The sequence below is a fragment of the Ostrinia nubilalis genome, chromosome 25, assembly GCF_963855985.1.
Source record: "Ostrinia nubilalis chromosome 25, ilOstNubi1.1, whole genome shotgun sequence".
Lineage (NCBI taxonomy): Eukaryota > Metazoa > Arthropoda > Insecta > Lepidoptera > Crambidae > Ostrinia > Ostrinia nubilalis.
This window is the reverse complement of record NC_087112.1, coordinates 6,245,819-6,260,691: the sequence shown is the minus strand read 5'-3', so window position 1 is coordinate 6,260,691 and position 14,873 is coordinate 6,245,819. Positions and strand designations below refer to the sequence as shown.

The window sequence follows — 14,873 nt, the reverse complement described above, 5'->3', positions numbered from 1 at the left end:
TTCTCGTTAGATGTTTACAATATTTTTGCAGCAAATTGTTATAATAAAATTCATTTTAATGTTTCGTACATAAATAAATGAAATATTATTTATTTTATGTTTTAACTCTTAAGGTATCAGTAACAGTTGTTCAACAGTCGCTTTTATGAAAATAAAATTGTTGTGTGTTAGAAAAAATGTCTGGCGACAGATTTTAGTAGTATCAATGTATAGCAATACTTTAAATAGTAGGGTTTCTTTAATACCGGTTTGGGAGAAACAATTTACTTAGTACTTGAATCATATTTTTTCATCCCTTCTTAATTTTTTTAAAATACCTTTTTATATAATTTTATTCCGTGTACATAAAAATATAAGTACAATGATACTTTCGAAGAAAAAATCTTTTGATACTTTTGCAACTCTGCCTTAACTATGTTTTCAAATAAGCTTTTGTATAGACCTTCCAAACCGATATTGAAATTAAAGTAAAAATATATTGTGAATACACAGCACAGTAGTGATATGCGTAACTGAGCTTCTAAAGAAATTGTTTTATACACCATTACATATAATAGCATTAAATATATGGTATTATTTACGTCATGTGACGGCTCTTCATTTTGTTGTAGCTAAATAAAGAGGTTCGTATAAAAAGTGTTTCATTAGAACCGAAAAATCTAAAACAAGAAGTTAGGTTACATACCTACTTCTAGCCCACAAAATCCATTTTTTTTTTGGGAAAAAACCCTAGTTCTCTACATGAATGTGAATTATGATAGTTACACCACTATTCATAGAAAAGTGACCAGTCTCCATTATAATTCTCGTACCTATAATATACTTTCTACCCTTTATGCCTACTTACACTCGTACAATTTAATACTTGTTTGAAATGTGACTCTGGGCATGGATAATATAATTAAGGGTAGTGACACACGGGCTTGTCACGGAAGTCCAAGGCCCGCCATACACGGACAGCTTGAAGCAGCTAGTATCCGACAGCTTCAAGCTGCGACTGCATAGCAAACTACAGTACACTACGTACACACATACACGGAACCGCTCGAGCGCAGTTACAACTGTTTCCGTAGTTTGCTATGCAGTCGCAGCTTGAAGCTGCCGACACTAACTGCTTCAAGCTGTCCGTGTATAGCAGGCCTAAGGCTACGCCTGGATACTACACCGCGCTACTACTACAATACGCGACACCACCACTCGGGCTATGACAGAATGCCGCGGAGGTTTTAGTGGGTATCCCGTCCTTTTCAGGACAGAGCAGCGCCCTGAGCCGAGAGTCCCACACACCACCCTGTCCCCCGGCCAGTGGTGACGGTGCGCAAAGCATCTGGGGGCACGGCAGTGCCCCCACCAAGTCGAGCAAAAAAGCGGCACGGCCGTACCATCCTTTTCTCGAAGCAATTCAGGCCATTTTCGACCGCCTGTAACTTCGTTGTGGATAAAACTAGAAGGCTGAATTTTCATTAGCTATGCAGGCATTGTAAAGACACGGTATATTTAAAATTTCATTCAATTTGAACCAGTAGTTTAAGAATTATAACGGGTCAAAGTTACTTAACTTTGTCACTCACTGACTGACTCACTGACTGACTCACCGATCATCAAAATTCTAAGGCACTTCTAGCAGACCTAGAAGCTTCAAATTTGGAATATAAGTAGTGTTTGGTGTATGAATCAAGGAAAAACTAAAATATTTGGGGGCACGGTAGTGCAACCGCCAAGTCGAGTAAAATTTTTCAATTTCGGTCCAGTTTTCTAGATACATAACTGCTGTCTACAAAATACAATAAAATTTTATAAAAAAAAAAAAAACCGACTCCAAAAAACCTACACTAAAACGTAGAAAAATAATTACTAATTACCTACTTATTTACTAGGACGAATTATTAATATTTATGTAGGTATACCATGATTGATACTTCTGGAGTCGGTGCCAAGATTATGAAACATGTAAAGTTTGCCTGCACCGACTCCAAACCACCACCGGTTTTTTGGAGTCGGTTTTTTTTTTTTTTTATAAAATTTTACTTATTTCTTGCTTTTTAGTTAACTAATTATTACCTTGATGTTACCACTGAAGGTAGGCAGTACACTGAGACCAAAAAAAATTGGTTCATAATCGGCGGAGATATTGCGTATAAAAAAGTTCATCCCCAATTTTCCACCCTTGGGGGTGAAATATTTTCTTCAAATTCGCATGAAACCACCCTTTTGATAATACCTATTCAACAAAAAAATAATCGTTCAAATTGGTTTATAATCGGCGGAGATATTGCGTATAAAAAAGTTCATCCCCAATTTTCCACCCTTGGGGGTTGTTTTTTTTATTATTAAATTTAAATGGGACCACCCTTGAGGTATTACCTATACGCCGAAAAAAGATTTGTTCAAATCGGTTCATAATTGGCGGAGTTATCGCGTAACAAACATAGAAAAAAAAAAAAAAAAAAACATACGGGTCGAATTGAGAACCTCCTCCTTTTTTGAAGTCGGTTGAAAAGAAATGAGATCCCATCAAAAACAATACTTGTCAAAAAACCAAGTCTCGCAACTCAGTTGTTCTACGGTAAAAAGTTGTGAGATCCATGTAATACCAAGTCCAGGCCAGGAAATCTTTAACGTTTTACATAAATATATTGACTTGGCCATCGCATGAAAACACGTGTAAATTAAATTATTTAGTGCGATGGCCAAGTCAATAATTTATGTAAAACGTTAAAGATTTCCTGGCCTGGACTTGGTATTACATGGATCTCACAACTTTTTACCGTAGAACAACTGAGTTGCGAGACTTGGTTTTTTGACAAGTATTGTTTTTGATGGGATTAAATTTACTCCGCGACAAAAAAAAGGGACACACGGGCCACTGACCACAACCACAAAACAACGCCAGGCATGTTTTCTTTTCTGTATTTTCATACAATAGAATAAGGTCTGTCTCATCTGTGATAAGGATTCGCCGCTCACTTGACGCCGGTGGCCGCCACAAACAAAGTAGGCGCACACCGTTGATTTTTCGTCGGTCGATAGGTAGTTTAGTCGGGCATTTGATCAGTATGAGCATGTATGGGAGTGCGCACACTACGCCGATTCGATTTGGCCGATTCTTCATACAAATTAAAATCGGGCACAACTATCGGCCAACTAAAAATCAACGGTGTGCGCCTACTCTTAGGCCACAAAGAAAATGTATGAAAATTACAGGAAATAATGACCGGTGGCGTCGTTTTGTGATCGGTGGCCCGTGTGGGGGGGACCCTAATGTTTAGTCATAAATAAATGGACCCAAAATTAGAATTAGACTTATTTAATTATTTAGCGTTAATTTGCAAGATTTCCATAGTCTATTGGGGTGTAGGTAGATTAATTAAGTAGAGGTAGGTACCTACCTACCTACGAGTACCTACTAACCTAGCACCTATAACCTACCTACCTATATTATTGTGTCAGTGTGTAATAACAAGAAGCTGGAGGTGTTACCTACTATGTATGGGAAAAAACCTATCCTACCTACCTACCTTCATTTATTATTGCGTGTACTTAATAATATATTTCTATAGGTATACGAGATAATTATGTAGAAGGTAAGAAAATAAAATACAATAATACTTAATTAAATTGTTTCATTTATTTAAAAATAAGCAACAAAAATCAGTCTCGAAATGGCACTGCCAAAACTTTGGAATTCGAATACAATCGAGTAACTTTATCTTACAATAGCACCTGAACAAAAACCTGTAGATTTTTCTTCACGGAATTAATTAGAGTGCACTAATTTACTTCTTTTCTTCCTTCTGCTCGGTTCCGTTGGTTTGTTGATCCTTGATTTCCTTCCTGACAGGGCCGGTTTGGGTGATAGGAACAGCTCTCTCGCCCTTGATGGCATCTGGAATCTTCTTCGGCGCCGTGATGGTCAGCACTCCGTCCGAAGACAGCTTGGATTCCACAGTCTCCGGCGCAGCTCCCTCGGGCAGCGCATAACGCCGAGTGAAACAACGAGAAATATACCCGTGTTCATCCTTCTTCTCCTCATGTTTGCCTTCCACCACAATGTACCCGTCCGCAGTCTTCACAGAAATCTCCTCCGGCGCGAAATGCTGAACGTCCAACGTGATCTGAAACTTGTCTTTTTCGGACTTGATGCTGGATCCTACGTCACGAGCGACCGCTGCAAGGTGTCGCCACGGCCGGTAGTATTCTCTGGTGATCGCAGGCGCAACCACCACGCTCAGAAGATCGTCCGGGGTCAGACCAAGACCGAAGTGCTGCTCCATCAAGTGGCGAGGGCGGCGGAAGCCGAAGTCGTCCAAGAAATATGGTAGAAGAGACATCTTGATGCGCTTGGTAACTTGAACACTTGAGAACTTCGATAGAAATCAGTAGACAATCGCTTCAAATCGCTTGAAGTTGTAAACACCGCTTGAAATCGCTTCGCTTGATTTCTCGCTAGCTTTGCTTGTTTCCAAATGACTACAGTGGCGCCTTTTTCGGTGGAATTTATACTCGCGAACAGCGCCATCTAGTATCGAGTAGAAATTTCTCGAACATCGGCTATCTCCAATGTAGCCAGGGGCGCCTAGATAAGGGGCAGCATATAAATATGATTATATCGGTTTTTTTAGCGGCTATTCTAGTTCAATAAAATCCTAGTATGCGACCGATATTTATTGATCTGTTGTGATCGCTACAAATTTCCTTACAGTTCGCCTCCGAGTCCTGTGTTAGGATAATTTATAAAATTGCTCTTGTTTTATAATAATTTTAACAACAATTCTCCTATGATAGATCTCCTATGAGATCAATTATTTTTTTATAAGTATTAAATATCGACTGACATCAGATCCGCAAACTCACTTCATCGATTCACTTACCCATTCAAGTTCTATTACTTACTCGATCGTTCACTTTTTTGTAATTCGAGTCAGTCGCTATCCAACCTCTGCAGTAAGCAGACGTCTCGAGGAAAGTTTGTGAAGTGTTTAGTGGTGGAAATACTGCTCGAGCAATCCCAGGTTACTTATTTTTTTATGTATTTAAGGAATATTATTGATTAGTGATTGTTTGATTTTTATGTTTTTAATCTTATTTTTTACACCGTATACTCATAAATTATTCGTGAACTCTTTTACCTTCATCTCGGTATTTTTTGGGGAGTGGTACTATGAATCAGAAATTAGAATTTAGGACCCTCTCTGGAGAGGGTTTGACTAGCTTGTTCAGAGAGAAAAATGTTCTAAGTCTGGATTCACAGTACACTACATAGAAAAAGATTTAAAAAATTCTAAGTCCTAACTCCATACAAATACGCTCGAATATTCGGCTATGTCCTGCACCACCTTTGCTACCTAAATCTGAATGAATGTATAATAAAATTATTAACTTTTGTTTATACCAAACTCAATGAGTTTCAATAAATAAATAGACATAAATAATAATAACCCTATTCCCAAATAAAAAAGCTACGACTCATTAAAACTCATTGACTTTAAAAAACAGAAAGTAGGAAGTAATCAAGTACCAATTAATAAATATGTAATAATTTTTTTTGGAAGAATCTCTTTATTTCAAATTATATTGAAAATTGTTTATTTATGAATTATTAACTCTTAACGCTAAAACTAAAATTTTATTTATGAAAAATTTATTTTGTGTAACATTAAAATGAAACAAAATTGTATTTATTGGTAACAATTATACAGGGTGTTTGGCGCATCGTGTGCCAAAATGATTTGGCGGATAGAATGGGTCATTTCCTATATTTTCAGCCCCCATAACACGTTCCATGCCAGGCGGCTACTTTTATATTAATTTTTTTAGTAATTTCACCAAAATACCCAAATCGCATCATTTAATTTCGATTTAAAAAAAACTACTAGGCGTAGCCTCAAAGTAAATATTTTGTTTTGATGTGCATTGATGTAGAGTTGCATCAAATCTAAATTTACTGGCAAATATCATCTAGTTTTTTTTTAAATCAGCTTTGAAGTTTTCCGACAAGTTAAAAATGGACTGAACATTTAAGTTTACATGGCTATAAAAAAATAAATGAAAGAGATAGCGATCTTCGGATTTTATCAAAACTTCTCTAGTTTATCCCCATTCAAACTGTATACTAATCTTGTTTAAATAATAACAATAACTTCACAAATTCCTTAAATTAGTGCATTGACTCTACTCGGACTGATTTGCGAAATTTGTGTTTATAGCCCCTTTTTGTGTTAATAGCACTTAATTAAACACCTAACAGGTAAAAAATACTTATCTTATGCAATGTAAAAATCTTTTCCCTATCGTTTTTCAATGTGGATTTCTTGAAATTAAAGGCGAAAATAATTATTTTGATCGTTTATTAATTATTACAAATTTTGTTCAAAATGATCAGTGCATTGACTATGCACTAATTTAAGGAATTTGTGAAGTTGTTGTTATTATTTAAACAAGATTAGTATACCATTTGAATGGGGATAGACTAGAGAAGTTTTGATAAAATCCGAAGATCGCTATGTCTATTTTTTTTTTTTTTATAGCCATGTAAACTTAAATGTTCAGTTCATTTTTAACTTTTCGGAAAACTTCAAAGTTGAATTAAAAAAAAACTAGATGATATTTGCCAGTAAATTTAGATTTGATGCAACCCTACATCAATGCACGTCAAAACAAAATATTTACTTTGAAGCTACGCCTAGTAGTTTTTTTTTAAATCGAAATTAAATGATGCGATTTGGGTATTTTGGTGAAATTACTAAAAAAATTAATATAAAAGTAGCGGCCTGGCATGGAACGTGTTATGGGGGCTGAAAATATAGGAAATGACCCATTCTATCCGCCAAATCATTTTGGCACACGATGCGCCAAACACCCTGTATAATTCATAAATGTACAACTCTCAATATTATGGTTAAACAAACAATAAATTGTTAAGCAATGTTTTACAAAAAAATAAGACGCAAAATGAATGCGGCCCGCGAATTTAGCTCCACTGGTCTTGCGCAGCAGTCGCGTCAGTGAATAACGCCACGCATCGTCTGGAACGTTATCGAATGTTCGGGTAGGTCATGTATACGTAGAACATTCGTCTTCGTTTCGAGTTCATGCTACAAGGCCGCGCGAAAAGGTGTGTCGTAAATTTTTACCCGACTGCAGGCAGGAGGGTGGTTTTTTAATGATGAAACAATGATTATCTTTTACGTTTGAGTCCCTTTTACGTGTTTTATCTATTAAGATAAATATGAGTAATTTCAAAGAAAAAAGTTTCAATAGAATAAAATATTTTATTCGCTTGAAAAAACGTGGTAAATAAATAACATAGGCATAGGATAATAATAAGTTGCTAGCAGTGGGAACACTTCTATTGAAATCATTTTTTTTTTTTAATCTAATTTTTTCCAATTTTTTACTGGTCCACTTTAATAACAAAGGCGAATTCTAAATTCTAAATTTCATACGTATCGGATTTTTGCATTTTTGCAGGACTGCAAAATCAAATGCGATATTTATGTGAATGTTTAGTAAGTATTAAAAACTACTAAAAACGGGATCTAGCAAAAAACACTACCTGTAAAAAACCGGATATCGCCGTGACAAAGAGCCTTTAGGCACTAATTTACCCACATGTTGATATCATGTTGAGTTTCAGTCAAAACAAAACGATGTAAACATAGGTCTCCAGACTAAAGTATTGATCGCCCTCCGTGTGACCGTAGACAGGGGAAGGGGCGGCAGCTGTTGGTACAGGATTCCTGGATACTATCCTATCCCTAAATTATGTCTTATTACAATGTGTTTGCTCGTTTCATGGTTTCATAATAAATATCTCCCCTTAGTCCGCTATAGTAGTCCAGTCATGTATGTGTGTAAATTAACTGGGATTTTTTTTAAACTAAATTAAATAGTTTTTCTTCAAATACATCCCGACGTACGCACAGCCTTAAAATCTATTTTTGTCAAGTCGTGGCTTAGTCATTTTACTGCCCAGTTCCGATCTGCTGCGCTCTCAATATTCAATGTAAACAAATAGGTAAAGCTCATAAAATTAGTACAGCCGACTGCGTAGTTTTAATTCGACCTAGGTTGTCCTTTCGCCCTTTTGCTCCCTAAAAACACACACACGCAAGAAAGACGAACATCTAGTAGCTTCCATACTCACACCAACACGTAATTTGTTTTGCGACAAGGGCGTGCTAGGACTAAGGATTTCAAACCCGATTTTCCGAATTTCGATATTCGTTTTTTTATTTCGGGTTTCAAAATCAGGAATTCAGGACAGATCCGAAAAAGACGAGAAAAAAAGATGCAATCTAAAATTATTGTTGATCGTGACTGAATAAAACACTATAAAATTCACTTTGGTCAATCAAATTAAAGACCAATCAAAGAGATGATACCTATATTTTTAGGTTTTTTAACCATTCATCATAGACTGCATCTCACGTCTTATCATCAAGTGCGATTGATGTCAAATATCTGCCTTGTTCTGCGTAAAAAAAATCCCACTTTGTAACACAAACTAACTGGCCAACAGCTATTTACAATTAATTTACTGCAAAAAAATTATGATTTTATGCACAATTCGTGTAAAAAATAAAAAATACTGCCTAATTTTTTAAATGTAAATTTTTCGAACCACCCAAAAATTGTATTAAAAAAAATATCAAACGGAAAGCCCGAATTTTCGATGAATCGTATTTCACCATCCCTCACCCCTACAAATTAATACAACGAATCGTCTGGCAAGTTCGAGATTTTTCTACTCGCTACTAGATGGCGTTGTTCGAAGGGTATAAGTAATGACGTCGAACGCCGGCCGGCATATTGCATTTGTAAACAAGCTCCGAAGTACACGAAAGCGAGATAAATAATTTACTCTAATCCAACGTTAAACTTCTATCCACGAAAAATGTCTCTGCTACCGTATGTATTGGGACTGGATGTTCCTCATGTTCCTCGACGCCCCATTCATCACCCATTGTTGCCAGCCAGTCGGCTTTTGGATCAAGATTTCGGCTTGGCGCTCGGGCCTGATGACTTGCTGACTGCTGTCGTGGCACCTTCACTGTCATCAGAATACTACAGGCCATGGAGGCATCTGTCAAACGCCGTTCGTGACATGGGATCCAGCATTAAGGTGGAGAAGGACAAGTTCCAGATCAACTTGGACGTGCAGCATTTCTTGCCCGAAGAGATCTCCGTGAAGACTGCAGATGGGTACATTGTGGTGGAGGGCAAGCACGAGGAGAAGAAAGATGACCATGGATTCGTTTCCCGCTCGTTCACGCGCCGCTACGCCCTGCCGGAGGGAACGCACCCGGAGACCGTGGAATCCAAGCTGTCGTCGGATGGAGTGCTGACCATCACGGCGCCGAAGAAAGTATCAGACGTGTCCAAAGCTGAGCGTCCTGTACCCATCGCCAAAACCGGCCCAGTCAGGAAGGAGATCAAGGACCGGACTGTACCTGACGAACCGAAGGAGGAAGAGAAGTAGGATCTCATTTTTTTAACTGATTTTGTAATCTCGTGATGCGTTGCATTTAAAATTCGTATTTATTCCTTAATCCAAAGTTTAGCAGTGCTAGTGAACTACTACTAATTTAAGTTTGATACAATTTGTAATAGTCATGTTATGTGCTATAATTAAACATTTTCGTCTTTTACTCCTGTTTTTTCTTATTGACCTCTGAATTTTTACATCCCTAATGAAATAATTTAGGTAGGTAGTTGAATATATTTAATGTAGGTAGGTAGGTACCTACATTGTTTGTTTTAATAAAGTAGTCGCCCACATACAAGTCCATAAAATCATACATTACCTACCTACTTATAGCGAAATTCACAAAATTAAGCTCTTGAGGGATGATTTATTAAAATGGGGGGGCTTTTTAACCCTTATTCAAATGCGAGCTGGTAGGTATACATTTTTTTTGCAAAGTTGAAGTGGATTTAGGGTAATTGTGGGTCACTTATTTCATATTTTTGATCAAAATTTATAAAAAAATAGGGGAAGGGGTAGTTTTTTGGGTGGTAAATAATTTACCATTATCCATTCATGACTACAAATTATTAAATGTTGGTGGTCAATGATATTACAGAACTATAGATATGTTACGTTCATAGAAATTACGATTTTAATCCGTGCCGAGCTATTCCAAATTGCACACATTGACAAATGTAACTGATAAGTGAAACAAAAGATACGAAATAGCATGCAAATAAAAGAGATAGCTATAGTTTTAACGATTCTGCACTAACTAATCTATGTCCGCAGCGCACGCATCCTTATCGCTCTAACGTCAAAACAAGATCGCTTTCTCTTTCTTAACTTGAACATGGCGCATGGCGCGATGGCGTCTTGATTGTTTGCATAAATAATTGAAAATATAAATGGGTCATTCCACAAAAATATGTCAACTCTTAGTCCGTGCCACATTTCACATGAAATATTTGTTAATATTTTATTCCAAAATTGTTAAATAACAGCTTGCAATGTGCTTTATTCATCACCCATTTATATTTTTTGAAACTATTTTTAAAACATCTTAAATTACTTTTGAATGACCCAAAACGTCATTCCCTAGGCATGTCCGTACTCCAAAAGTTTGTGTTTTGGGGCCCACATTTATAAAAACATCAACTTTATCCTTTGTTATTAATTAACGAATAATCTATTTAAATGTATATTACACCAAATTCTATTAATATTTTTCGGTTTTAATAAACAATAATTTGATTTTCTTTTGTTGAAAAAGAGTCTACAGCTTTTAACGTCATTCCCTCGCCACGCACTGATTTTATAATTTTGCGCTTTAATATGTATTTAGAGTGAATGACATTTAGTTGAGTTTAAAGTACGATACGAAGCTATCCTCCGACCATAATGGCTTTGCGGTAGCCGTTTTTTGAATTAGTGCAAACGTGCCAGTTGTTGCGGAAACATGTGTTAATCCAGTCACTTCGTCAGTCCCTAGTTGAGTAACTTTATTGATTACAATAGGAAATTGTATATAATTAAATAGTATTTACGTGTGGTTTTTTGGCTATTTTCGGCACATCGTATTAAGCATCTTATAATATAAAGTTAATCTGCATTTTGTGTTAAGTTTTACTCCAAATCGTCAGTCCCTAGAGCGTCAGGCCCTAGCTTTAAACGGCACTTGGGACTAAATTACTAGTTAGGGAATGATGTTTTTTATATAGTGATAATAACAAAACAACTACATTATGTATATTAACTTATCTATAAATGTTAAGGTTATATGTTTTATACTTTATTAGAAGTCATATAGGAGTAATGTAGTATGAAAAAAATGAAAATTATAATTTCTCCTAAAATAAAGCATAAAGTGACTGGCCCTTTTAGACATAACATAATTAATTAATAAACTATAATTTACACTAATGAAGTATTCAAAAGCATCTTAAAAAAGTTACGGACAAAATGACATCGAAAATATACAGATTTTTATGGAATGACCCAAATACTAAATAATTTTGCATAATCACATGTGGTAAGAGATCCCTTGTATTTTGTTTACTTTAGAGTCATAATTGGTACACTTTCGAAACACACACGATGGCATTTTTTATTTATTTTGGTAAGAACACAGGAACTTACGGTGTGGTACGCACGCGATTGCGCACGACGCAGGCCACACGAAGACTAAACACAAGACGTCCCAATTGGGACGTATTTGAGTATTCACAGCGCGAGCGCTTATAACATATCTGCTTTTGTTTTTATATAATATCATTGTTGGTGGTAAAATAGTTACCATTGTCCGTTTTGGTTTATTTTTGGTTCTTGACTAGTGACTTCCTCTAGGTTCTACCTATATTTTATTAAATATTTTGGGAATGAAATAAATTTATTATTTTTATAAAACAATATATTTATTATGCTTACAATTATTATGCTTACCTTGAGTCTGACACTAACAATTCACTAATTACGTAAAGTCAAAACGTTACGTAAATAGTTATCAAAATAACTTAAAATTTCTCCAAATATTTATTTAGTTTTATTTGTTCACATACAAAAAACAACAGTTTTTTTATATATCAACACACTTTTGTCAAGACGGGATCGGACAATGGTAAACTATTTACCACTTCTTTAAAATGTCTAAATTATATGAATAAATCAATTGCAGACCTATAAGTGAGATTATACAATAAATCTTATAGTTTAGGAATTTGAATCGAAAAAACACTTATCAGAATTTTCGTTGAACAAAGTTTCAAAAATACCAAAAAAATGAGCGCTAAAAACATGAAATTTTTCACACCAAAACCGTTTGGTTGACTTTGACATTACCTGACAGTGACAAATGACATTGAAAAGTAGTAATATGGCATAGATAAGTTAAAAAATATATTTAAAAATATAAATAAGTGACCACGATATCTTTAAGTATTACCATATCGAAAATTAGGATCCTTTTTTAAAAGTAAACCAAGTGGTAATATATCTACCTTTGTTTGAATAAGGGTTAAACCACCAAAAGTTTTACCCACACTACACGTCATTACGATCCTACTACTTATTACCCTACCTACCTCACACAGCTCACATTCCAATAACTGATTGAACTCGTTTCATTCTAGACGAATACTTTTCTGTCTGGATTACGTGGAAGTTGATTGACCTTGCATTGCAGAATATAGATAGGTAGGTATTGCCATGCGTTGGGCGCGGCTGCATTGATCGCCCGGTGAGATGCACGCAAATGCATGAGAGAGAGGCTAGTCTAGCTAGGTAAAGGGCTAGCTGTTGGATTACCCGGTCGATAATAGTTCAGGACATTTGAGTTTTAATACTTGGTAATATTAGTTCAATGGTTTAGGAGCTGAATTTGCAAAAGTTGGTGGAGGAACGAGTGGTGGGAATTGAGATTAGTTCCGTATTGATAAGACGAATGGACAACGTCCATCCTTTGTGAAATACCGAGATAGCTAGACACGAGACGCTATTTATTTTTAGTCTAAACTAAATAGTTATTAGACCACAACAACAACACCTGTATTGGTCACACGATATGAGCTGACGCGACGTGCTTGTTATAGGTAAGTATAGATAGTTTGTCCCAAAAATAAATTGCATATTATTCTTAAATTTATAAACGGGCGAAAGGTGCACGCATAACCAGTTTCACACCACCACCTGAGCTGTGCTCTTCCCCTATCTTTTGAATGTGCATGTATGCAATTGCACACGTTGAATGATAAACATCAGATGTTCTCCAAGAATGCGTTATGCATGCCCCCTTGTGGGCGCTTGGGACACGAAGCATTATGGCACAAAAGAGCGGCCAAAAATTTAAATCTTACCTACATATTCTTATTAAAATTATAAAGACCTACCTACATAACATGAAAAGAGTGTTTAGCTAAACGTGATGATGCCTTTTGCACATCTTTTCTTTATCACTGTCATTGGTGTCTCAGTTAAGTGAATGACCCGTGAAAAAACTGAATAGGAGCAATAGGAGGCACATTTTTTAATTTCTCAATGTGGATTGTAGGTTTGAGAACCGCTGATGTTTGTGCACGCCGTAGTTCACTGCACTTCCAATGCCAGACAGACACGCTAGCGACCAAGGACACAAAAATGATGATGCATCCTTTATGCACAAATACTCCTCAATAAAACTTTAGTTTATGGTACCTAGTGTCACTTTTGGCATGGTCACCGTGATGTCGATATGTTTTCAAAACTTGTTTACAATGTTAAAATAAATTAGGCGCCCTACAGATGTAAAATGTGTGGTAAATTATGTTCTTGAGTCCTTTATACAGGGTTTTTAGGCCTAATAGCAACTCCTGGGTTCAATTTCGGGGTGTCAGACCTTCAATAAGGATAGGAAGAGAGAAGTTCGAGCTAACCCTGAACGTGAAACAGTTCAAGAAGGAAGAACTAAGGGTAAAAGCAAGGCCAGAGTATGTCATTATCGAAGGGAAGCAAGAAAAGAAGTCGAAGAAAGGATACGTGATAAGGTTTCTATTTTATGTACACAATACCACAATATTATGTACTAGTTACATTTTTACTCATACACTGGTAATCAATAAAATCGACCCTCCCGCGACAAGCACTTTCAAACGTATGCATCCCCACTTCCCACCAATATTGGCACCATTTAAGAACCTAGTTCTAAACTTAATTTCATTAAAGGAAAGGTTTTTACCCAAAAAAAATGTGGTTGTAGAAGAATCCAGAGTCACTTCTTCAAAAAGTAGGTAGTTACGCTTGAGCCAACTTTTATGGCTATAAAACTGATAAGTTGGGATTAATCGCTATCCATCTGTTAAAGAGGACACCTGAGATCATTATTTGGTTTTATAACCATAAAAATTGGTCTAATTGATCCCGGAGATGAGCCCAAAGTGAGGTCTTTTTTCAAGTCACATTTATTGTATTATATGTATACTTAATAAACAATTAACGTAAACGCGATATGCGTTTATGTTAATTGTTTATTAAAAGTACTTGACCGTAATTCGAGGCTTATAAATTGAGATAGGCATATCCGTTTCCCGTAGTCTTTACCAATTTTAGTACTCTTTTTACACTATAGAGGGCGTGTTTCCGGTCTCACTAGGCAGTGGCGCCACCTATCTAAAGTTTCGTTAGTTTTAACCGCGCCATTTTTACTCATTGGCGTTCTTGTTCCCGTAGCAGTAAGTTGTTCGCTAAAAAGCGTACAAACGTTTCTTAAAAAATTGTGAGTTACCTAGTGCATTACCTACGGAAAAATAAAGTGTTAAAATTATAAGTGTTGGAACATCTAACAGGAAAAAATGTAAGTACCTACAAAGTAACATTTTTGCAAGGATTATTCGTTTTGAATGTTTATTGGTATATTATATTTCAAATTATTACG

General features: G+C 36.0%; 3 protein-coding genes across 3 annotated transcripts in view; 1 reads left to right on the top strand and 2 right to left on the bottom strand.

Moving 5' to 3' along the window:
- LOC135084182 (facilitated trehalose transporter Tret1-like) overlaps window positions 1–14,873 on the bottom strand; it is a 33,251-nt gene that overhangs the window by 5,955 nt on the left and 12,423 nt on the right. The window lies entirely within an intron of this gene.
- LOC135084318 (protein lethal(2)essential for life-like) lies at window positions 3,604–4,475 on the bottom strand. Its single transcript, XM_063979120.1, has one exon. It carries the CDS (start codon window positions 4,329–4,331, stop codon window positions 3,777–3,779), a length of 555 nt encoding a protein of 184 aa, XP_063835190.1. The 5' UTR covers window positions 4,332–4,475; the 3' UTR covers window positions 3,604–3,776.
- LOC135084280 (protein lethal(2)essential for life-like) lies at window positions 8,804–9,650 on the top strand. The gene has a single exon (XM_063979070.1). The coding sequence runs from the start codon at window positions 8,897–8,899 to the stop codon at window positions 9,479–9,481; it is 585 nt and encodes a 194-aa protein (XP_063835140.1). The 5' UTR covers window positions 8,804–8,896; the 3' UTR covers window positions 9,482–9,650.

Bases quoted from the DNA above. Each gene is read 5' to 3' on its own strand.
- LOC135084318 (XM_063979120.1), bottom strand. From the start codon at position 4,331: ATGTCTCTTCTACCATATTTCTTGGACGACTTCGGCTTCCGCCGCCCT.
- LOC135084280 (XM_063979070.1), top strand. From the start codon at position 8,897: ATGTCTCTGCTACCGTATGTATTGGGACTGGATGTTCCTCATGTTCCT.